This window comes from Hyperolius riggenbachi, chromosome 10, assembly GCF_040937935.1.
Source record: "Hyperolius riggenbachi isolate aHypRig1 chromosome 10, aHypRig1.pri, whole genome shotgun sequence".
Classification (NCBI taxonomy): domain Eukaryota; kingdom Metazoa; phylum Chordata; class Amphibia; order Anura; family Hyperoliidae; genus Hyperolius; species Hyperolius riggenbachi.
Window position 1 is genome coordinate 3030511 of NC_090655.1, and position 22820 is coordinate 3053330.

A 22820-nucleotide genomic window follows, 5' to 3' on the forward strand; every position below is an offset into this window, starting at 1 on the left:
GGGCTGCAGGTAAGGAGGCTGCATATATCAGGGCTGCAGGTAAGGGGGCTGCATATATCAGGGCCGCAGGTAAGGGGGCTGCATATATCAGGGCTGCAGGTAAGGGGGCTGCATATATCAGGGCTGCAGGTAAGGGGGCTGCATATATCAGGGCTGCAGGTAAGGGGGCTGCATATATCAGGGCTGCAGTAAGGGGGCTGCATATATCAGGGCTGCAGGTAAGGGGGCTGCATATATCAGGGCTGCAGGTAAGGGGGCTGCATATATCAGGGCTGCAGGTAAGGGGGCTGCATATATCAGGGCTGCAGTAAGGGGGCTGCATATATCAGTGTTACAGGTAAGGGGGCTGCATATATCAGGGCTGCAGGTAAGGGGGCTGCATATATCAGGGCTGCAGGAAAGGGGGTTGCATATATCAGTGTTACAGGTAAGGGGGCTGCATATATCAGGGCTGCAGGTAAGGGGGCAGCATATATCGGGGCAGCAGGTAAGGGGGCTGCATATATCAGGGCTGCATATATCAGGGCTGCAGGTGAGGGGGCTGCATATATCAGGGCTGCAGGTGAGGGGGCTGCATATATCAGGGCTGCAGGTAAGGGGGCTGCATATATCAGGGCTGCAGTAAGGGGGCTGCATATATCAGGGCTGCAGGTAAGGGGGCTGCATATATCAGGGCCGCAGGTAAGGGGGCTGCATATATCAGGGCTGCAGGTGAGGGGGCTGCATATATCAGGGCTGCAGGTGAGGGGGCTGCATATATCAGGGCTGCAGGTAAGGGGGCTGCATATATCAGGGCTGCAGGTAAGGGGGTTGCATATATCAGGGCTGCAGGTAAGGGGCTGCATATATCAGGGCTGCAGGTAAGGGGGCTGCATATATCAGGGCTGCAGGTAAGGGGGCTGCATATATCAGGGCTGCAGGTGAGGGGGCTGCATATATCAGGGCTGCAGGTAAGGGGGCTGCATATATCAGGGCTGCAGGTAAGGGGGCTGCATATATCAGGGCTGCAGGTAAGGGGGCTGCATATATCAGGGCTGCAGGTAAGGAGGCTGCATATATCAGGGCTATCAGGTAAGAGGGCTGCATATATCAGGGCTGCAGGTAAGGGGGCTGCATATATTAAGGCTGCAGGTAAGGGGGGTGCATATATCAGGGCTGCAGGTAAGGGGGGTGCATATATCAGGGCTGCAGGTAAGGGGGCTGCATATATCAGGGCTGCAGGTAAGGGGGCTGCATATATCAGGGCTGCAGGTAAGGGGGCTGCATATATCAGGGCTGCAGGTAAGGGGGCTGCATATCTCTTGGCTGCAGGTAAGGGGGCTGCATATATCAGGGCTGCAGGTAAAGGGGCTGCATATCTCAGGGCTGCAGGTAAGGGGGCTGCATATATCAGGGCTGCAGTAAGGGGGCTGCATATATCAGGGCTGCAGGTAAGGGGGTTGCATATATCAGGGCTGCAGGTAAGGGGGCTGCATATATCAGGGCTGCAGGTAAGGAGGCTGCATATATCAGGGCTGCATATATCAGGGCTTCAGGTGAGGGGGCTGCATATAACAGGGCTATCAGGTAAGGGGGCTGCATATATCAGGGCTGCAGGTAAGGGGGCTGCATATATCAGGGCTGCAGGTAAGGGGGCTGCATATATCAGGGCTGCAGGTGAGGGGGCTGCATATATCAGGGCTGCAGGTAAGGGGGCTGCATATATCAGGGCTGCAGGTGAGGGGGCTGCATATATCAGGGCTGCATATATCAGGGCTGCAGGTAAGGGGGTGCATATATCAGGGCCGCAGGTAAGGGGGTTGCATATATCAGGGCTGCAGGTAAGGGGGCTGCATATATCAGGGCTGCAGGTAAGGGGGCTGCATATATCAGGGCTGCAGGTAAGGGGGCTGCATATATCAGGGCTGCAGGTAAGGGGGCTGCATATATCAGGGCTGCAGGTGAGGGGGCTGCATATATCAGGGCTGCAGGTAAGGGGGCTGCATATATCAGGGCTGCAGGTGAGGGGGCTGCATATATCAGGGCTGCATATATCAGGGCTGCAGGTAAGGGGGCTGCATATATCAGGGCTGCATATATCAGGGCTGCAGGTAAGGGGGCTGCATATATCAGGGCTGCATATATCAGGGCTGCAGGTAAGGGGGGTGCATATATCAGGGCTGCAGGTAAGGAGGCTGCATATATCAGGGCTGCAGGTAAGGGGGCTGCATATATCAGGGCTGCAGGTAAGGGGGCTGCATATATCAGGGCTGCAGGTAAGGGGGCTGCATATATCAGGGCTGCAGGTAAGGAGGCTGCATATATCAGGGCCGCAGGTAAGGGGGCTGCATATATCAGGGCTGCAGTAAGGGGGCTGCATATATCAGGGCTGCAGGTAAGGGGGCTGCATATATCAGGGCTGCAGGTAAGGAGGCTGCATATATCAGGGCTGCAGGTAAGGGGGCTGCATATATCAGGGCTGCAGGTAAGGGGGCTGCATATATCAGGGCTGCAGGTAAGGGGGCTGCATATATCAGGGCTGCAGGTAAGGGGGCTGCATATATCAGGGCCGCAGGTAAGGGGGCTGCATATATTAGGGCTGTAGGTAAGGGGGCTGCATATATCAGGGCTGCAGGTAAGGGGGTTGCATATATCAGCGCTGCATATATCAGGGCTGCAGGTAAGGGGGTTGCATATATCAGGGCTGCAGGTAAGGGGGTTGCATATATCAGGGCTGCAGGTAAGGGGGCTGCATATATCAGGGCTGCAGGTAAGGGGGCTGCATATATCAGGGCCGCAGGTAAGGGGGCTGCATATATCAGGGCTGCAGGTAAGGGGCTGCATATATCAGGGCTGCAGGTAAGGGGGTTGCATATATCAGGGCTGCAGGTAAGGGGGCTGCATATATCAGGGCTGCAGGTAAGGGGGTTGCATATATCAGGGCTGCAGGTAAGGGGGTTGCATATATCAGGGCTGCAGGTAAGGGGGCTGCATATATCAGGGCTGCAGGTAAGGGGGCTGCATATATCAGGGCTGCAGGTAAGGGGGCTGCATATATCAGGGCTGCAGGTAAGGGGGCTGCATATATCAGGGCTGCAGGTAAGGGGGCTGCATATATCAGGGCTGCAGGTAAGGGGGCTGCATATATCAGGGCTTCAGTAAGGGGGAGCAGGTAAGGGGCTGCATATATCAGGGCTGCAGGTAAGGGGGTGCAGGTGAGGGGGCTGCATATATCAGGGCTGCAGGTGAGGGGGCTGCATATAACAGGGCTGCAGGTAAGGGGGCTGCATATATCAGGGCTGCAGTAAGGGGGCTGCATATATCAGGGCTTCAGGTGAGGGGGCTGCATATAACAGGGCTATCAGGTAAGGGGGGGTTGAGCAGGTAAGGGGGCTGCATATATCAGGGCTGCAGTAAGGGGGCTGCATATATCAGGGCTGCAGGTAAGGGGGCTGCATATATCAGGGCTTCAGTAAGGGGGAGCAGGTAAGGGGCTGCATATATCAGGGCTGCAGGTAAGGGGGTGCAGGTGAGGGGGCTGCATATATCAGGGCTGCAGGTGAGGGGGCTGCATATATCAGGGCTGCAGGTGAGGGGGCTGCATATAACAGGGCTGCAGGTAAGGGGGCTGCATATATCAGGGCTGCAGGTAAGGGGGCTGCATATATCAGGGCTGCAGGTAAGGGGGCTGCATATATCAGGGCTGCAGGTAAGGGGGCTGCATATATCAGGGCTGCAGGTAAGGGGGCTGCATATATCAGGGCTGCAGGTAAGGGGGCTGCATATATCAGGGCTTCAGTAAGGGGGAGCAGGTAAGAGGCTGCATATATCAGGGCTGCAGGTAAGGGGGTGCAGGTGAGGGGGCTGCATATATCAGGGCTGCAGGTGAGGGGGCTGCATATAACAGGGCTGCAGGTAAGGGGGCTGCATATATCAGGGCTGCAGTAAGGGGGCTGCATATATCAGGGCTTCAGGTGAGGGGGCTGCATATAACAGGGCTATCAGGTAAGGGGGGGTTGAGCAGAATGTAAATCCATCTGCCAGTCTCTGCCTGAGTGTTTCTCATGCAATGCAGAGCTCTTTTTATGTTGCTGGGAGGAGATGTAAATCCTTTACAGACAGTATTAATGCTGCTTTCATTTCTATGCATTACATTTCCAGTATGAAAGAGAAGCAGACAACTTACACGACTCGCAGCTGCTTGAGGCCAGAGAAGTCGCTCTTTGTGATCCGTGTGATGTTATTGCCATTCAGTTCTCTGCAAAGGAGGAAAGAGAAAGACATTTACTAACTTAACCCCTGATTTTTACAGAAATGCATCTGGCTTTCAGCTCACATACAAACGGCACCTGTAAGAAAGTGCCGACCAGTAAATACATGTGGACAGTCTGCAAAGAGCAATTCAACAGAGGGATTTCCATGTAAGTAAATGTGCAAATACAAAATATGTGATTTGTGGAGAAAACGTATAAAGGGAGCCCGAAGTGAGAGGTATATGGAGGCTGCCATATTAATTTCCTGTTAAAGTGGACCTGAACTCAGAACTTCTCTCTGCTCTAAAACATACACAACCGCATAATCGCCTTTAAACAAAAAACATGTGTTTGATACAGCAGATTCAAATCCTAAAACAACATTTCCAAAGTTTCTACTTCCTGATTCATGGAGGCAGACCTATTGTTTACAGCCTGTGCTTCCAAATGGCCTTATCTGCCCTCTCTGCCATATGCAGTCATGTGACACAGCGGAGAGATCAAATTACAACTTGTGATTAGACACAAATGAGGAGGAATTACACAGGCTAAACTGTCTAAATACATTCAGGCCCCATTCACACTTACAAAACGCCGGCGATTTTTCCAGGAGTGATTTTTCCGCGATTTCACGCGGAAAAATCACTGAACACTGCAGCAATTTTGCCGCAATTGGGTTTAGCACTTCTATAGCACTGAAACGAGATCGCTTAGAAATTGCCTGAAAATGGTGCAAGCGGCACGTTGGCGTTTCGCGTTTTTGGACAATTTGCAGCGATTAGCGCAAATCGCCCAAGTAAAAACCGGCCCATAGGGTTTCATTATGCTAGCGCTTTTAAAAAGCGCTAGCGTTTGAGCGTTTTGCCAAAATCGTGGCAAAACGCTCTAGTGTGAATGGGGCTTCAGGGTGCATTGGTCTGTTTTCCTTCTGTGCAAACGATCATGTCTACTTTAAACAATATCAGTTGCCTGGCAGTCCTGCTGATCTATTAAGCTGCAGTAGTGTCTGAATCACACACCTGAAACAAGCATGCAGCTAATACAGTCACACTTCAGTCAGAGCACGTGATCTGCTGCATGCTTGTTCAGGGGCTATGGCTAAATGTATTAGAGGCAGAGGTTTAGCAGGGCTGCCAGGCAACTGGTATTGTGTAAAAGAAAATAAATGTGGAAGCCTCCATAAGTGATCCAGGTGTGCTTCACCCTGCTGCCTCCCATTTGGATGTACATTTCCCAATCTGTTCTTCCAGCTGTTGGATGGTCGCTTTTACTTGGAAAAAAAAACCTCTATACCAGGCAGAGCCGTCACACATGGACATTTCTCATACTCCGAAAACTACATTTCAGTACAATAGTGCTGTCTGTACCTCTAGGATAGAAACTGGTTATATTTCTGAGAGGGACTGGAGTGAAAATACCATAATGAATAAAAAAAAGGTTATTTTTTTACAATATTCATTTATAAATGATTTAGTCAGTGTTTGCCCATGTAAAATCTTTCCTCTCCCTGATTTACATTCTGACATTTACCACTGGTGATGACAGCTTTAGTTCTACCAGGTGATCTGTACGGAATGTTTGTTACTGATAGTTCAATACACAGAGGGAGATGCCGCTTTCTTGGCAGTTGGAAACAGCTGTTGTGTTCCACAATGCAACGAGGTTCACAGATGGGAAACTGTAAGGACCAAGGTCATGACATCACACTGTGGGAGGGGTTTAACCGCAACATCAGCCATACTGACCCCCCCCCCCCCCCAACCCCTTCCCCCAGAGATCTATTGGAGAAAAGGTAAAGATTTCTGGTCGGAAAGGGAATATCAGCTACTTAATCCAGGGTTACAGTTCCTGTTTCAGAAGGTTCTCCTCAACCTTACATCAAATGTGTCACCGACATACACGACACATAAAAAAAACCTATAAAAAACACTTTTATTTGCTGAAAACCTACACCCTGACTGCCATATCTCAGGTATGGCCGATACCTACAGCACAGAGACAGCAGGAGGGTCAGGGCCCGCTGCCTGATACCTACAGCACAGAGACAGCAGGAGGGTCAGGGCCCACTGCCTGATACCTACAGCCCAGAGAGACAGCAGGAGGGTCAGGGCCCACTGCCTGATACCTACAGCACAGAGAGACAGCAGGAGGGTCAGGGCCCACTGCCTGATACCTACAGCACAGAGAGACAGCAGGAGGGTCAGGGCCCACTGCCTGATACATACAGCCCAGAGACAGCAGGAGAGTCAGGGACGCTGCCTGATACCTACAGCACAGAGACAGCAGGAGAGTCGGGGCCCACTGCCTGATACCTACAGCACAGAGAGACAGCAGGAGGGTCAGGGCCCGCTGCCTGATACCTACAGCACAGAGACAGCAGGAGGGTCAGGGACGCTGCCTGATACCTACAGCACAGAGACAGCAGGAGAGTCAGGGCCCGCTGCCTGATACCTACAGCACAGAGACAGCAGGAGAGTCAGGGCCCGCTGCCTGATACCTACAGCCCAGAAACAGCAGGAGAGTCAGGGCCCGCTGGCTGATACCTACAGCCCAGAGACAGCAGGAGAGTCAGGGCCCGCTGCCTGATACCTACAGCACAGAGACAGCAGGAGAGTCAGGGCCCGCTGCCTGATACCTACAGCCCAGAGACAGCAGGAGAGTCAGGGCCCGCTGGCTGATACCTACAGCCCAGAGACAGCAGGAGAGTCAGGGCCCGCTGCCTGATACCTACAGCCCAGAGACAGCAGGAGAGTCAGGGCCCGCTGCCTGATACCTACAGCACAGAGACAGTACGAGAGTCAGGGCCCGCTGCCTGATACCTACAGCACAGAGACAGCAGGAGAGTCAGGGCCTGCTGCCTGATACATACAGCCCAGAGACAGCAGGAGAGTCAGGGCCCGCTGCCTGATACCTACAGCACAGAGACAGCAGGAGAGTCAGGGCCCGCTGCCTGATACCTACAGCCCAGAGACAGCAGGAGAGTCAGGGCCCGCTGCCTGATACCTACAGCACAGAGACAGCAGGAGAGTCAGGGCCCGCTGCCTGATACCTACAGCACAGAGAGACAGCAGGAGAGTCAGGGCTCGCTGCCTGATACCTACAACACAGAGACAGCAGGAGAGTCAGGGCCCACTGCCTGATACCTACAGCACAGAGACAGCAGGAGAGTCAGGGCCTGCTACCTGATACCTACAGCACAGAGACAGCAGGAGGGTCAGGGCCCGCTGCCTGATACCTACAGCACAGAGACAGCAGGAGGGTCAGGGCCCGCTGCCTGATATCTACAGCACAGAGACAGCAGGAGAGTCAGGGACGCTGCCTGATACCTACAGCACAGAGACAGCAGGAGGGTCAGGGCCCGCTGCCTGATATCTACAGCACAGAGACAGCAGGAGAGTCAGGGCCCACTGCCTGATACCTACAGCACAGAGACAGCAGGAGAGTCAGGGCCCACTGCCTGATACCTACAGCACAGAGACAGCAGGAGAGTCAGGGCCTGCTACCTGATACCTACAGCACAGAGACAGCAGGAGGGTCAGGGCCCGCTGCCTGATACCTACAGCACAGAGACAGCAGGAGGGTCAGGGCCCGCTGCCTGATATCTACAGCACAGAGACAGCAGGAGAGTCAGGGACGCTGCCTGATACCTACAGCACAGAGACAGCAGGAGGGTCAGGGCCCGCTGCCTGATACCTACAGCACAGAGACAGTACGAGAGTCAGGGCCCGCTGCCCGATACCTAAAGCACAGAGACAGCAGGAGAGTCAGGGCCTGCTGCCTGATACATACAGCCCAGAGACAGCAGGAGAGTCAGGGCCCGCTGCCTGATACCTACAGCACAGAGACAGCAGGAGGGTCAGGGCCCGCTGCCTGATACCTACAGCACAGAGACAGCAGGAGAGTCAGGGCCTGCTGCCTGATACATACAGCCCAGAGACAGCAGGAGAGTCAGGGCCCGCTGCCCGATACCTACAGCACAGAGACAGCAGGAGAGTCAGGGCCCGCTGCCTGATACCTACAGTACAGAGACAGCAGGAGGGTCAGGGCCCGCTGCCTGATACCTACAGCACAGAGACAGCAGGAGAGTCAGGGCCTGCTGCCTGATACCTACAGCACAGAGACAGCAGGAGAGTCAGGGCCCACTGCCTGATACCTACAGCACAGAGACCGCAGGAGAGTCAGGGCCTGCTGCCCGATACCTACAGTACAGAGACAGCAGGAGAGTCAGGGCCCGCTGCCCGATACCTACAGCACAGAGACAGCAGGAGAGTCAGGGCCCGCTGCCCGATACCTACAGCACAGAGACAGCAGGAGAGTCAGGGCCCGCTGCCTGATACCTACAGCCCAGAGACAGCAGGAGGGTCAGGGCCCGCTGCCCGATACCTACAGCACAGAGACACAGCAGGAGAGATAGGGCCCGCTGCCCGATACCTACAACACAGAGACAGCAGGAGAGTCAGGGCCCGCTGCCTGATACCTACAGCACAGAGACAGCAGGAGAGTCAGGGCCCGCTGCCCGATACCTACAGCACAGAGACAGCAGCAGGAGAGTCAGGGCCCGCTGCCTTATACCTACAGCACAGAGACAGCAGGAGAGTCAGGGCCCGCTGCCTGATACCTACAGCCCAGAGACAGCAGGAGAGTCAGGGCCCGCTGCCCGATACCTACAGCACAAAGACAGCAGAAGAGTCAGGGCCCGCTGCCTGATACCTACAGCACAGAGACAGCAGGAGAGTCAGGGCCCGATGCCTGATACCTACAGCACAGAGACAGCAGGAGAGTCAGGGCCCGCTGCCCGATACCTACAGTACAGAGACAGCAGGAGAGTCAGGGACGCTGCCTGATACCTACAACACAGAGACAGCAGGAGAGTCAGGGCCCGCTGCCTGATACCTACAGCACAGAGACAGCAGGAGGGTCAGGGCCCGCTGCCTGATACCTACAGCACAGAGACAGCAGGAAAGTCAGGGCCTGCTGCCTGATACATACAGCCCAGAGACAGCAGGAGAGTCAGGGCCCGCTGCTCGATACCTACAGCCCAGAGACAGCAGGAGAGTCAGGGCCCGCTGCCTGATACCTACAGCACAGAGACAGCAGGAGAGTCAGGGCCCACTGCCCGATACCTACAGCACAGAGACAGCAGGAGAGCCAGGGCCCGCTGCCTGATACCTACAGCCCAGAGACAGCAGGAGAGTCAGGACCCGCTGCCTGATACCTACAGCCCAGAGACAGCAGGAGAGTCAGGGCCCGCTACCTGATACATACAACACAGAGACAGCAGGAGAGTCAGGGCCCGCTGCCCGATCCTACAACACAGAGACAGCAGGAGAGTCAGGGCCCGCTGCCCAATCCTACAACAAAGAGACAGCAGGAGAGTCAGGGCCCGCTGCCCGACCCTACAGCACAGAGACGGCAGGAGAGTCAGGGCCCGCTGCTCGATCCTACAACACAGAGACAGCAGGAGAGTCAGGGCCCGCTGCCCGATACCTACAACACAGAGACAGCAGGAGAGTCAGGGCCCGCTGGCTGATACCTACAGTACAGAGACAGCAGGAGAGTCAGGGCCCGCTACCTGATACCTACAGCACATTCAGCGCTGCTCAGAAGGATTACCAGAGTACTTCCAAACATCTTCCATAAGAATGACTGAGAGATCTCCCCTGGCAGACTGAAAGCCAACAAATGTAAAACAGCTGATTGGAAGACAGAGAAGGTGTGAGATCGGCAGATATATCTGGTTTACTGTCAGCAAATCCCTACCAGGCGCACTGCAATAGGAGTACCAGTCATTCTTTCCCATGTGTCGGTTATCCTGGTATACCCAGTAATGTGGGCAAATCATCAGCACACTAACAGGTACAGGCTCACTATTAAAACCAAACAACTGATGTTCCACTTCCTATAGCAGCACAATTCTACAGCCGAGATCATAAACTTGGTGACCAACAGGTACTGTACTTCTGCTTCACATTTCAAGAGGAATAGAGTGATTACTATTATTATTATTATTGATTTATAAAGCGCCGACATAATCCGTGGCGCTGTACAAAGTAAGAAACAAACACAGGGTACATAATACAGACAAACGGTATACAATTTTAAAAAATACAGAGTTGGTACAAAATACAGAATGGGTGATTAGTGACAAAATTTATGTAAATAAATGTGTGACAAATTCCAAGACACAAAAGGGTGAGAGAGCCCTGACCTTGTGAGCTTACACTCTAAAGGAATGGGGGGAGTTTGGACACAAGAGGTGGGGCAGTGTACAATACTCATACCTACAGGCAGTGTGTTTTAGGTTATCTAGTAGGAGTACAACTTGGCCAGAGGTCAGAAGGGGAATTGGCCTCAGGTAGAGCGCATGCTTGATGGAAAAAGTGAGTTTTGAAAGAGCATTTAAAGAGGAGCTGTCAGCCATACCATCTCAGAAAAAAACACATAAGAAGATAAATACTTGCTCTACTTACATAACAGATGTATTGCACTCTCCACGCTTTGATTTTAGTGATTTTTCTACAGTAACAAAAGAGAAAATCCTTCTTAACATTTCCCATTTTATCTGTGGCTATTTTGAAGCCAATCCTGATGTCATTTCCTCCCTTAATCTCCTCTGCCTGATTGTGTATGCATTGCCCGTCCTCCACTAGAGAAAGTGCATTGTCTCAGCATGAGAAATATTGGCCAATCAGAGAGGAACAGAGGTGTGGGAGGGGAAAACAGGAGGGAAAAAGGCTTCAGCCAATCAGGCTGCATTAGTTAAGTCTGAGGGGAAGTAGAGAAGCAAAAAAGGACAACCCAGCATGCCTTGCTACTTCCTTTGTGCGGCAATGTACTAAATAACAATCAGGTAAACTGGGGAATGATCATGTATCAACAAGAAAAGTAATAGTGATTTTAACTTTTGGTTTGCCTGGTTAGCATCCTTATTACTTGTTTACCAGATAAAAATAAAGAATTAATTTTTTCTATTTTATGCCCAACAGTTACACTTTAAAGATATCAAAGGTTGGAGAGTGACGGATGTGTTGTGGGAGGGCATTCCAGAGGAAGAGTGAAGGACATGAGAAATCTTGTATACGTGAACCGGAGGAGATGAATGTAGAGGTCAGAAGAATGTCATGTGCAGATCTGAGATTGCGGTTGGGTTGGTATCTGTAATTTGAAATTTTGTATGAATTTAGTTTTTCACAGCTGCAGAATGACATTTGAAAAGAGATGACATATCTTATCCTTACAAGATATTCATTTAATGACCCCTCCTTACCCCACAACCAGAACATTATATGCTTCACACTATGACACCTGACAAGTGGTAGCTGTGGACTGTGCCATGTTAGGCCTTCCAAAGTACGTGAGAATTCCTCTAGAGGATTAGAGTCACTTTACATCTTAAGGACATTTGTCTGTATAACCAGAACTATTTGCGTGCTGACGTCTGATGCTAAAAATACCGTATGTACAAGTTGTGGTTTTAAGATTCTATTAAGTATACAGGAAGGGAGCTTGAAAAAGATTTTAAGGACAACTATTGCAAAAATAGTAACATTTAAAATACTTAGATATAAATGCACAACTGTTCTAGGGTAGAATGCACTTTTAAATGTATTTTTACTTACAATAGGCAGTACAAATCTGACAGATTTTGGACTAGTCCATCTCTTCATGGGGAATTCTGAAATATTATACAAAAGCACTTACTGAACAGCCGTTGCTCAGAGCAACTACCAGAATAATGTGCAAGGAAGTAGGGAGACTGGCCAGAATATTTCCAGGTTACCATTTTGTAAAAGATGCAGAAAATGCTGAGAATCCCCCATGAGGAGATGGACTAGTCTAAAACCTGTCAGAGCTGTCAGATTTTACTACGTACTGTAAGTGACAGCAACACAGGAGAAAATTAATTGATACTGCATTATACTCAGGGAGAAATGTACATTTTATTTGTATTTATTTTACATTAAGTAATCTCACTTTGTGATCCTCTAATAAGAAATAGTGGAACCACCAATATGTTAGAGATAAGTAAGAGCAGGATAGACTCCTTGGCAGGGCTGTGGAGTCGGTCCAAAAATCCACCAACTCCGACTCCTCAGTTTAGGATTCCACCGACTCCTCGACTCCGACTCCTCTAATTTGCATATTACAATCTTGTTGATTAAAAGTATGTAACATGAAATTCGTCTCTTAACTGCCAACGCTTAGGAATTTTACAAGACAACTGAAGTGAGAAGGATATGGAGACTGCTATATTTATTCCCTTTAGACTAAAACTAGTCCTTGGTAAGACCGGAACAAAGAATATCTATCAGGCCCTAGGCAATGTAAGTGTGGGTACATGTAAGAATGATGTGCAGGTACTCTGCAGGGGAATAAGGAGATTGTAAACAGACAACACCTCTGTGTTCAATGTGCACAGCATTCTCAGTGGATTCCCTGCAGCTCTGTGGGGAGTGCATATGTAGAGTATAGTACTACTGTGTAACAAAGTAAACCTGAGACAGATGAAAGGAAAGTTTTATACATACCTGGGGCTTCCTCCAGCCCCCTTCAGGCTAATCAGTCCCTCGCTGTCCACCTCCACCACCTGGATCTTCTGCTATGAGTCCAGGTACATGAGCCAGTCTGGCGTAGTGCGCATGCACACACTCCGCCGCCAGGAGCATACTACACCTGTGCAGCACTATTGTGCAGGTGTAGAACGCTCCTGGCTGTGGAAGCGGCATGCGGCCGGACTGCGCTGACTGGCTGAATTACCAGGACTCATAGCAGAAGATCCGAGTGGTGGAGGACAACGAGGAACTGATTAGCCTGAAGGGGGCTGGAGGAAGCCCCAGGTATGTATAACACTTTACTTTTCATCCGTCTCAGGTACCCTTTAATTTGTAGTCACCAAACCAAATTTTAACAACATATCACATTATTTGATTTCATCAGCAAAGGGAGTGCATACATTTGCATAAATCAGCATCAATGCAGAATTATTTCCATCTCGTCGACCATCTCTATTAGTGACACAGCTACACATCAGGCTTTATTCTTACAGCATAGATGTTATTTAGTATATACAGTGGAGGAAATAATTATTTGACCCCTCACTGATTTTGTAAGTTTGTCCAATGACAAAGAAATGAAAAGTCTCAGAACATTATCATTTCAATGGTAGGTTTATTTTAACAGTGGCAGATAGCACATCAAAAGGAAAATCGAAAAAATACCCTTAAATAAAAGATAGCAACTGATTTGCATTTCATTGAGTGAAATAAGTTTTTGAACCCTCTAACAATAAAAGACTTAATACTTAGTGGAAAAACCCTTGTTTGCAAGCACAGAGGTCAAACGTTTCTTGTAATTGATGACCAAGTTTGCACACATTTTAGGAGGAATGTTGGTCCACTCCTCTTTGCAAATCATCTCTAAATCCCTAAGGTTTCGAGGCTGTCTCTGTGCAACTCTGAGCTTGAGCTCCCTCCATAGGTTTTCTATTGGATTAAGGTCCGGAGACTGACTAGACCACTCCATGACCTTAATGTGCTTCTTCTTGAGCCACTCCTTTGTTTCCTTTGCTGTATGTTTTAGGTCATTGTCGTGCTGGAACACCCATCCACGACCCATTTTCAGTTTCCAGGCAGAGGGAAGGAGGTTGTCGTTCAGGATTTCACGATACATGGCTCCGTCCATTTTCCCGTTAATGCGATTAAGTTGTCCTGTGCCCTTAGCAGAAAAACACCCCCAAAGCAAAATGTTTCCACCCCCATGGTTGACGGTGGGGACGGTGTTTTGGGGGTCATAGGCAGCATTTTTCTTCCTCCAAACACAGCGAGTTGAGTTAATGCCAAAGAGCTCTATTTTGGTCTCATAAGACCACAGCACCTTCTCCCAGTCACTCACAGAATCATTCAGGTGTTCATTGGCAAACTTCAGACGGGCCTGCACATGTGCCTTCTTGAGCAGGGGGACCTTGCGAGCCCTGCAGGATTTTAATCCATTGCGGTGTAATGTGTTTCCAATGGTTTTCTTGGTGACGGCGGTCCCTGCTAATTTGAGGTCATTCACTAACTCCTCCCGTGTAGTTCTAGGATGCTTTTTCACCTGTCTCAGAACCATTGACACCCCACGAGGTGAGATCTTGCGTGGAGCCCCCGATTGATGGTCATTTTGTGCTCCTTCCACTTTCGAACAATCGCACCAACAGTTGTCACCTTCTCTCCCAGCTTCTTGCTAATGGTTTTGTAGCCCATTCCAGCCTTGTGCAGGTCTACAATTTTGTCTCTGACATCCTTGGACAGCTCTTTGGTCTTTCCCATGTTGGAGAGTTTGGAGTCTGCTTGATTGATTGATTCTGTGGACAGGTGTCTTTATACAGGTGACTAGTTAAGACAGGTGTCCTTAATGAGGGTGACTAATTGAGTAGAAGTGTCTAACCACTCTGTGGGAGCCAGAACTCTTAATGGTTGGTAGGGGTTCAAAAACTTATTTCACTCAATGAAATGCAAATCAGTTGCTATCTTTTATTTAAGGTTATTTTTTCAATTTTCCTTTTGATGTGCTATCTGCCACTGTTAAAATAAACCTACCATTGAAATGATACTGTTCTGAGACTTTTCATTTCTTTGTCATTGGACAAACTTACAAAATCAGTGAGGGGTCAAATAATTATTTCCTCCACTGTATAAGAGATTCCTGTGTACACATCATATATACAGTCACAATCAGATATGTATATCTGCCCTTAAAAATACGGGGACTGCTTTATTGAAGCAGCACAAGTAACTAATTTTGATTGGTTTATTTCATTTTTGTGGACTAAGCACAGCTATTACTGTATATATACATTATTTTTAATGACTATTATCTGAGAAATAGAACATTTTATCATATTTTCTATTTTAATTACAGTTACAAATTCATTACGAGTCGGAGTCGGTGCATTTTTTCCCGACTCCGACTCCAGGCACCCAAAATTGCCAGACTCCACGACTCAGACTCCACAGCCCTGCTCCTTGGCGCATGTGTGGTGGGAGGAGAAGACTGGTTCTTGCAGCATGTGTGGTGGGAGAAGGAGCCTGGTCCTTGCATCATGTGTGGTGGGAGGAGGAGCCTGGTCCTTGCATCATGTGTGGTGGGAGGAGGAGCCTGGTCCTTGGAGCATGTGTGGTGGGAGGAGGAGCCTGGTCCTTGCAGCATGTGTGGTGGGAGGAGCCTGGTCCTTGCAGCATGTGTGGTGGGAGGAGGAGCCTGGTCCTTGGAGCATGTGTGGTGGGAGGAGCCTGGTCCTTGCAGCATGTGTGGTGGGAGGAGGAGCCTGGTCCTTGCAGCATGTGTGGTGGGAGGAGGAGCCTGGTCCTTGGAGCATGTGTGGTGGGAGGAGGAGCCTGGTCCTTGCAGCATGTGTGGTGGGAGGAGGTGCCTGGTCCTTGCAGCATGTGTGGTGGGAGGAGCCTGGTCCTTGCAGCATGTGTGGTGGGAGGAGGAGCCTGGTCCTTGCAGCATGTGTGGTGGGAGAAGGAGCCTGGTCCTTGCAGCATGTGTGGTGGGAGAAGGAGCCTGGTCCTTGCAGCATGTGTGGTGGGAGGAGGAGCCTGGTCCTTGGAGCATGTGTGGTGGGAGGAGGAGCCTGGTCCTTGGAGCATGTGTGGTGGGAGGAGGAGCCTGGTCCTTGCAGCATGTGTGGTGGGAGGAGGAGCCTGGTCCTTGCAGCATGTGTGGTGGGAGAAGGAGCCTGGTCCTTGCAGCATGTGTGGTGGGAGGAGGAGCCTGGTCCTTGCAGCATGTGTGGTGGGAGAAGGAGCCTGGTCCTTGCAGCATGTGTGGTGGGAGAAGGAGCCTGGTCCTTGCAGCATGTGTGGTGGGAGGAGCCTGGTCCTTGCAGCATGTGTGGTGGGAGGAGCCTGGTCCTTGCAGCATGTGTGGTGGGAGGAGGAGCCTGGTCCTTGGAGCATGTGTGGTGGGAGGAGGAGCCTGGTCCTTGGAGCATGTGTGGTGGGAGGAGGAGCCTGGTCCTTGGAGCATGTGTGGTGGGAGGAGGAGCCTGGTCCTTGCAGCATGTGTGGTGGGAGGAGGTGCCTGGTCCTTGCAGCATGTGTGGTGGGAGAAGGAGCCTGGTCCTTGCAGCATGTGTGGTGGGAGGAGGAGCCTGGTCCTTGCAGCATGTGTGGTGGGAGAAGGAGCCTGGTCCTTGCAGCATGTGTGGTGGGAGAAGGAGCCTGGTCCTTGCAGCATGTGTGGTGGGAGGAGGAGCCTGGTCCTTGCAGCATGTGTGGTGGGAGGAGCAGCCTGGTCCTTGGAGCATGTGTGGTGGGAGAAGGAGCCTGGTCCTTGCAGCATGTGTGGTGGGAGGAGGAGCCTAGTCCTTGCAGCATGTGTGGTGGGAGAAGGAGCCTGGTCCTTGCAGCATGTGTGGTGGGAGGAGGAGCCTGGTCCTTGCAGCATGTGTGGTGGGAGAAGGAGCCTGGTCCTTGCAGCATGTGTGGTGGGAGAAGGAGCCTGGTCCTTGCAGCATGTGTGGTGGGAGGAGGAGCCTGGTCCTTGGAGCATGTGTGGTGGGAGGAGGAGCCTGGTCCATGGAGCATGTGTGGTGGGAGGAGGAGCCTGGTCCTTGCAGCATGTGTGGTGGGAGAAGGAGCCTGGTCCTTGCAGCATGTGTGGTGGGAGAAGGAGCCTGGTCCTTGCAGCATGTGTGGTGGGAGGAGGAGCCTGGTCCTTGGAGCGTGTGGTGGGAGGAGGAGCCTGGTCCTTGCAGCATGTGTGGTGGGAGGAGCCTGGTCCTTGCAGCATGTGTGGTGGGAGGAGCCTGGTCCTTGCAGCATGTGTGGTGGGAGAAGGAGCCTGGTCCTTGGAGCATGTGTGGTGGGAGGAGGAGCCTGGTCCTTGGAGCATGTGTGGTGGGAGGAGCCTGGTCCTTGCAGCATGTGTGGTGGGAGGAGGAGCCTGGTCCTTGCATCATGTGTGGTGGGAGGAGGAGCCTGGTCCTTGGAGCATGTGTGGTGGGAGAAGGAGCCTGGTCCTTGGAGCATGTGTGGTGGGAGGAGGAGCCTGGTCCTTGGAGCATGTGTGGTGGGAGGAGGAGCCTGGTCCTTGGAGCATGTGTGGTGGGAGGAGGAGCCTGGTCCTTGCAGCATGTGTGGTGGGAGAAGGAGCCTGGTCCTTGCAGTATGTGTGGTGGGAGAAGGAGCCTGGTCCTTGCAGCATGTGTGGTGGGAGAAGGAGCCTGGTCCTTGCAGCATGTGTGGTGGGAGGAGGAGCATGGTCCTTGGAGCATGTGTGGTGGGAGGAGGAGCCTGGTCCTTGCAGCATGTGTGGTGGGAGGAGGAGCCTGGTCCTTGCAGCATGTGTGGTGGGAGGAGGAGCATGGTCCTTGGAGCATGTGTGGTGGGAGGAGGAGCCTGGCCTCAGCCTGTGTGTGCTCTTTTGAGTTCCCTTTAGGAAGTGAGCCAGCAGTAAAGCATGTATGTGCAGCCAGTATGATAACCTATCAGCTTAGAATGAATAGAGGAATCCGCACACAGAGAGATGACAGGCTGCAGATCAGCCGGCTCAGGCTACACAGGGGAAAGGTCCGCGGCTGCAGAGGAGGGCTGGAAAATTAGAGGGATCAACCAATTTAAACACAGCAAGCATCTCTTTATGAAACAGCATTCATCACACGTGGGGCCTTCAGCAAGGGGACTTCTTCAGAGCAGAAATGAGATGTACAAAAGACGCACAAATGTTTTGTGACCCAAACGGTCCCCGACAGATCCTTCACACTTTTCCACTATCACTAAAATTGCTAAATCTAAAATACACGTGTACACACAAGTATAAAGAAGTGCATTTCTCCTTCAGTAAAATGCACTGTAAATTACTTTTCTCCTGTGTTCCTGTCACAAGAGGCAGAAGAAAAAAAAAACGGCCAAATTTGACAGGTTTTGGACTAGTCCAACTCCTCATGGGGGATTTTCAGTTGCTCTAGAAACCCTGAGAATCCAATATGGAGTACTAGAACAATAGTTATAACAGATGGACTTTCTATTGATAGTAAAAATATATAAAATGCCTAAAAAGCCGTTGACTGGCTCAATTTACCTGTGTGGACAATTTCCAGCCATCCCCCATCCCTACATGAGGATATCTGAGAGTTAAATGAACACTGCCGGACACCCATCTGAAAATCATCAGCACCCCCCTTCCCTCTCTATACAACAGAACAGGTGCTCAGCTGTGACCAGAACAAATCCACAACTCCACTGCGCTCAATCAGAAGGAACTTCCACAGGGATCACGTTAAGCCTCCAATGAGTGCTGCTCTATTATTACTCTGGGTAAGTCCAATTTGCAAAGTGAACACAGCTCCACTCCACCACTTCACTGCAGTGCTCGACCCAGGTTAGCAAGACCAAAAGATGCAGTACAGAAGGGAAGGTCCGCACTTGTCAGATTGAAGTAACCTTTATTAAGGACATATCCAGATTAAAACTCGGCAGGCATCATAGCTGACATGTTTTGGACTCAAACGTCCTTAATGAGGTGAGCTATGATTAAGGACCTTCCCTTCTGTACTATATTACTCTGGGACTGTAGTAAGTATTCTGGCAAAAAACAGGAAAATAGGAGCGCTCTCTGGTGCATTCACTGTTTTAATTAGGCTTCTTGCAAAAGGTAGAATAAGACTTACACAGTGAGAATAAAAACAAATCTCATCACACTAAAAAGTGTACATCACCGCATCCCTCGGATGGTAACACCGCTATGGCCGCCTCCACACTGTGGCCAATAGTGAGGGGAATCGAGGAATTCAAAGCGCCAGCGGGATCGGGGTCACGGAATAGTGTCAGCAGCTGCCCTGCGCCTATTGCATCATGACGCGTTTCGTCGTTCCACGCCTTTGTCAGATCATTGGTATTTAGCTTCTAAAACGGGATAAGAAGCCTTGAAAAAAACATTTCCGGTTTTCAATTCAGATATCCGAATCCGGCCGGATACTGGGGTCGCATATCTGAATTCAGTTCGGGTATAAAAATGTCAAATTCGGATATCCGACCCCGGATCAGATATCTTGATATCCGAATTAGTTACAGATAGTGAAAAGTGGTATCTGAGCATTCCTGATAAGGGCGCGACTGCCCCACAATCCGAGTATAAGGGCGCAATTGCCCCACAATCCAATTCCAAAACGCACTCAGCAGAAGCCCTCCTTGCCCTGGCCGTGTGTTCATCCCACAGAGCAGCAGAAGATACACAGCCATGATTCTGCCACTTTAAAGAGAACCTGAACTGAAAATAAAAAGGCAAAATAACCATACACAGGTCATACTTACCTCCTGTGTAGTCTACTCCTCAATCTCTTTCTCCTCTCCTGCGTCCCATTTGTCCGCTGTGATCAATGGAATTCTCCGTCCTCCATTTTGAAAATGGCCATTACCCCATAACAGCTTCCTGCTCAGCACACGGTTAAACTGTAATATCGCCACTTGAGCCATAGGGAAACATGGACATTACCTTGCACATTCAGTTGTAACTGACAGCTACTGATATATAACTGACAGCAACGGGTATCTTTCAGTTCTGTCAAAATCTTGTCAGAACTGGAAGGGATCACTGTAAGAGGGAAAAGGGTGAGCTTCTGAGAGGGACTGACGGTGAGGTTAGTATGTAATATTCATTTGCAGCTACGTCATGTGTTTATTTTAAATAATTTTCCTCGCTTCAGGTTCCCTTTAAGGCTTCATTTTCCAGCAGCTGAGCACATAATCCAGCTGTAATCAATCCTGTTCAGGCTTTCCCTCCTCTTTAATTATCGGAGATTAAGTAGGATACAGGATGCAATTTATACAGTATCAGCCTCACAAACATGTTTGTTTGATTTGAGCCGGCTCTTCAAGAGGTTTCTCAATAAAGTCTACATATATGTGCTGTACGTGGATCCGTGCCACGTCCAGCCACGTCACTGGGGAGGTCTGCAGCCCTGACTCATGCCTGGGATCTCTACATTACAAGTGCTTACACATGCCATCTGCCTCCCTCCTACTACCAGCACAGGAGCACAGCTACAGTAGCCTAATAAACCACAAATAACAACAAACAGCCAAGAAAGAAAAACAAACAGAACAAACAGAAATACACAGAACACACTGAAAGGCAGGGGGAATAAAGTACACTCACACACATTCATTTTATCAATGAGAACCTGTGTGATCCCTGCATGTTTTCAAATAAAAGAAAAAATGATGCTTCAGTGGAAATCCCACAGATACAAAGTGAAACTTTTCAATTTGTTTTGTTTTGGAAGTTTGTAAATCCAAAAAAGCGCAACAAACAACAAAACAAAGTCTGTTTATAAACTGTTTAGAGATCTCAACGCTGAACTGGAATGTTGTACTCGGAATTACCGTAACATTGTACTAGTCTATTGGATGAAAATGACTCTTTCTTCATAAATGTAATCAGATTAACGAAGAGTGTAACATATTCTTCTGTGCTGTACACACACTCATTTTATAGTACAGCCTTTTTGTAGCTACGATATTTTTATCAATCCATTCCAAATCAAGACAAAAGATTAAAGGACGACTCCAGCGAAAAAAGTAAGCAGTTAAAATCTGACAGACCCGACAGGTTTTGGGACAGTCCATCTCCTCATGGGGGATTCTCAGTGGTTTGTTTCCAAAAGCATTCCCTGTTCCTAGGTCTAATTGCCAAAATAGTAAGATGCTAGGTAGCATCCCGAATGGCAGCAACTGCTGTTCAGGAAATGGATTGAAAACAAAGAAAAAGTTGAGAATCACCCATGAGGAGCCAGACTAGTCCAAAACCTGTCAGATTTTAACTGCTTACTTTTTTCTGGAGTGGACATTAAAGTTAAACAGATACCACAAGTTTACAGTTTTGTCAAGCTCCCTCATAACACACATACTCATAACAGAAACAGGGCATATTTGTAAGAGAAAAACAGACCTGAATACAGTTAACTGTGGACCAAAACAGTCATTATAGAACATCAACCAGTTCACAGTCATCTCCAAAGTTCAGTGATCTCCAACTCCCCAACTGCTGCCTTACTAAGACTACAGACACTGGAGGTAGGGAGAGTAACAGAATACTTGGAGGTGCACAACTCGGAGTTGCTTATTTAGAAGTTTAGAGTGCAGAATGAGACAGAGCTCAGAGTTTTTCTTCAAATCACATATCTACACACTCATACAGACACAGTAGGCAGTTCTGTGCCTGGCCTATACTATCTTGGTAAGGAAAATATTACATTTTGCATATTATAGTAAAGGGTTAAAGAGACTCTGTAACAACATTTTCAGCCTCATTTCTTCTATCCTATAAGTTCCTATACCTGTTCTAATGTGGTCTGGATTACTGCAGCCTTTTTTTAGTTGCACTGTCTCTGTAATATATCTAATCTTCTTTGCTTTGTCAAGCTTTGTCGACCCAGGGAGAAAAGCGCTGCCTCTGCTGTGATAGGGAGAAGTTATGCACGCCCCCTCCACGCCCACCTCTGCTCTCCTGTGAGCTGTGTGTATATGAGTCACAGGCAAGGTCTCTGCTCACAGCTAGCGTGTCTGTAGGCTCACAGAGCTGTGACCTTCTGAACAACTGTGAGTGCAGATCAGTTCAAAGCCCAGACAAGCAGCTAAGGCAACAAGTGGCAGTAACATTCCAGCAGTCAAGTCAGGCTTGAGAGTAGCCACTGCAAACAGGCACCTGCTCGGATTATGTATTTCCTGTTTGGCGGCCATCTTTTTTGTTTACAAAAACAATGAATAAAACCGTGATTTTATCACCAAGAAAGCAGCGGGAGCTTCGAATATGTCACAGAGGGGGCTAGGAGAAGACAGCTAACAGGCTGGTACGTTTATTTATGTAAGATTTTCACAGTACAGATTCGCTTTAAACCTCTTGAATTTTTATTGCACTTCTGTCTGGACAGGAAGTTGGGAACTCTCTGCAGGAGTACTTCTTGTCTGGACAGGAAGTTGGGAACTCCCTTCACAAGTATTTCCTGTCTGGACAGGAAGTTAGGAACTCTCTCCAGGTTTAAGACAGAAAGCAAAATAATAAAAAGGTTTATTGTTGAGACGGGAGGTGTTCAAATCCTGAACAAGTATTTACAGCTCATATCCTGTCTCCAGACTAGCAGATCTCATATAAAAAACCTTACAATTTTCCGTGGTGGTACCAAGGATAGAATATAAAAATAAAAGGGAAAGTCTCTCCAGTGAGGTCACAGACAGCAATGAGCCCGCCCACCCCCCACGTCTAAAGGTGCCCATACATGGTACCATTTTTCATTTTTTTTTCCGATTAGATAATTGAGTTTGATTATTCTGTTAGATCGAATATAAAGATTTTTCCAGCATGTCCGATCTGATTTTTCTAAAAAAAAAAAAAAAAAAAAACAGGATGAGCGTTTGAATTTCTTGATAAAAAAATATATATATATATTTTCAACTTTCATTCGATTCGATCATTTAGTTTGAATGAACGGGAAAATGAAACGTTTTTATTGTATCGTGTATGGCCACCATAACACTTTTCTACAGTATTCAAACCTACATTAAAAAACACTTCCCTGGAAATAGGTTTAAAATGTAGACAGAT

General features: G+C 49.3%; 1 protein-coding gene across 3 annotated transcripts in view; it reads right to left on the reverse strand.

Moving 5' to 3' along the window:
- The window catches only part of SLIT1 (slit guidance ligand 1), a 617918-nt gene that overhangs the window by 409252 nt on the left and 185846 nt on the right, over positions 1–22820 (reverse strand). For all 3 annotated transcript variants that reach the window (XM_068257843.1, XM_068257844.1, XM_068257845.1), the window contains one exon: positions 4166–4237. In XM_068257843.1, coding sequence (XP_068113944.1) covers positions 4166–4237 — 72 coding nt within the window. The remainder of the gene's footprint in view (positions 1–4165; positions 4238–22820) is intronic.